The sequence below is a fragment of the Coffea eugenioides genome, chromosome 1 (genome assembly GCF_003713205.1).
Source record: "Coffea eugenioides isolate CCC68of chromosome 1, Ceug_1.0, whole genome shotgun sequence".
Taxonomy (NCBI): domain Eukaryota; kingdom Viridiplantae; phylum Streptophyta; class Magnoliopsida; order Gentianales; family Rubiaceae; genus Coffea; species Coffea eugenioides.
In genome coordinates, this window is record NC_040035.1 from 21856982 (window position 1) to 21859573 (window position 2592).

The 2592-nt window shown below is 47.4% G+C and overlaps 1 protein-coding gene across 1 annotated transcript; it reads left to right on the forward strand.

Annotated features, from left to right (window-relative positions):
- Positions 1–485: 485 nt before the first annotated feature.
- Positions 486–1247, forward strand: LOC113768991. Its single transcript, XM_027313487.1, has one exon. It carries the CDS (start codon positions 486–488, stop codon positions 1245–1247), a length of 762 nt encoding a protein of 253 aa, XP_027169288.1.
- The last annotated feature ends 1345 nt before the right edge of the window (positions 1248–2592 follow it).

A 2592-nucleotide genomic window follows, 5' to 3' on the forward strand; every position in this document is an offset into this window, starting at 1 on the left:
GCTTTTGTATGACTGCTTGCAACATCTGTGTATGAATGTTCTATGTGTTTATATGTCTTGTGCGTTATTTTGATTATTTACCGATGTTTATAAGTTTATGCCCGTATGGTTCTTTAATTGTTATTACGTGTCTCGACCTTAGAGTGACTTGAACCATGAAGGGCACTCGTAGTGGACGAGGCCGTGGACGTGGAAATAGGCAACCTTCTGATAAAGGCACTGCGGAAACCTCGACTGGACCAAACCCTGAACCTAGGGTAGATCCAAATATCCAGATAGCTGCCGCTATGCAGCAAATGACCGACTTGCTGGCCCATGTGGTGCAACAACAGGGCCACAACCCTAACCCACCTGTCGGGAATCCCGAAAACCCTGGGAATCACGTAGAAAGTGAGGATCGAGCTCTTGAAAGGTTCCAAAAGTTCTCCCCACCAAAGTTTCTTGGAGGGCCCGATCCCGATGTGGCTGAAAGATGGTTGGAGAAGATGGTGGACATCTTTGCGGCCTTACATAACTCCGAAGAGAGGCAGATTACTTTTGCGGTCTTCCAATTAGAAGGGGCCGCTCGCTCTTGGTGGAATGTTATTCGAACCAAGTGGGAGAGAGAGCAGACACCCAGAACGTGGGTGAACTTTGTAAGAGAATTTAACGCCAAGTACTTTCTGCCCTTGATCCAAGAAAAGAAGGAGGATGAGTTCATCCGATTTCGCCAGGGCACCCAATCCGTGGCTGAATACGAAAGCCAGTTTACCCGATTAGCCAAGTTTGCCCCTGAACTTATTATGACTGAACAAAGAAGGGTACGACGTTTCATTCAGGGGCTAAATGTGGAAATCCAAAAGGATTTAGCCGTGACCCAGATTAACACTTTCAGTGATGTGGTGGATAAGGCTTTGCGAGCCGAGAACGCAAGGCTTCAAGTTCGGAATTTTCAAGTGAGGAAACGTGGGTTTTTCGGAGGTAGTTCTACACAGGGGGATAAGAGTACCCCTCCCAAATTTGGCCGTGGAGCTGGACGAGGACGAGTTCCTGGTACGGCAAGAGGGACTCCGCCAAGAGGTGGCCAGAAGGGACGAGGCCAACAGAGGAGTGCCTCACAAGGGAGCTCCGCCACTGTTTCTCGTGGCCCGTGTGGGTTCTGTGGGAAGCCGAACCACACGGAGGATAACTGCTGGAGAAAGGAGAAGAAGTGCTTACGCTGTGGGAGCACGGAGCACCAGATAGCCAGCTGTCCAGTTCAACCCTGAGAGGCGAGAGGGATCACACAATCTTCTAAGGCGACTTCAGCGCAATCAAAGGTGGAAGTGACGAAACCGAAGGTGCCTGCCTGAGTGTACTCTATCGAGCAACGTCCTGTCCCTGATTCGGCGGATGTGGTGGAAGGTACGATTCCTGTCTTCCACCGTCTAACTAGGATTTTGATAGACCCCGGTGCCACCCATTCCTTTGTTAACCCTGCAATTATGTGTGAAATTAATATAACCCCTGTAAACCTGCCCTACGAACTGGAAGTAAGTACGCCTACGGGGGACTAGTGTTTGGTTACTAGCAAAATATATGTAAACTGTGAAATCTGGGTAGGAGAGAGGAAGTTACTGCAGAATTTGATAAGTTTGGCTATTAAGGGGTACGATGTGATTCTGGGCATGGACTGGTTAGCTAGGTATGATGCCCAGCTTGACTGTAAAAGGAAAATAGTGGAATTTCGTATTCCAGGGGAGGCGACCTTAAAGTTAGATGTGAGGGGCAGTTTAGCCTCGTCTGCAATGGTTTCGGGTATTCAGGCTAGGAAACTTTTGAGTAGAGGGGCACGAGGGTTCTTAGCCTTTCTCATCTACACTCTCACTGATAAGTTAAATGTAGAAGATGTTCCAGTAGTGGGCGAATATTCGGACGTGTTTCCCGATGAGCTAGTGAATCTACCACCGCAAAGAGAGATAGAATTTGAGATTAACTTGTTACCAGGGACTTCACCTATCTCTAAGACCCCATACCGTATGGCACCTGCTGAACTTAAGGAGTTGAAGTTGCAGTTGCAAGATCTTTTAGAGCGGGGTTTTATCCGTGAGAGTGGATCTCCTTGGGGAGCACCCGTTCTCTTTGTTAAAAAGAAGGACGGGACCTTGAGATTATGTATCGATTACCGAGGGTAGAACAATGTAACCGTTAAGAATAAATACCCACTACCCCACATTGATGAGCTGTTTGACCAGTTGCAAGGTGCAGTGGTCTTTTCAAAACTGGACCTTCGATAGGGGTACTACCAATTATTTATCCGAAAAGAATATGCGCCTAAAACTGCCTTCAATTCTCGGTATGGGCATTTCGAATTTGCCGTGATGCCCTTCGGACTAACCAATGCCCCTGCCGCTTTTATGGACTTGATGCATCGAGTTTTCAAACTCTACCTGGACCAATTTGTCTTTGTGTTTATCGATGACATTTTGGTCTACTCGAAAACCCGGGAGGAGCATGTGCAGCACCAGAAATTAGTCTTGCAAACCCTAAGGGATCACCAATTATACGCCAAATTTAGTAAGTGTGAGTTTTGGCTGGAGAAGGTTTCCTTCTTAGGTCATGTAATTTCGAAGG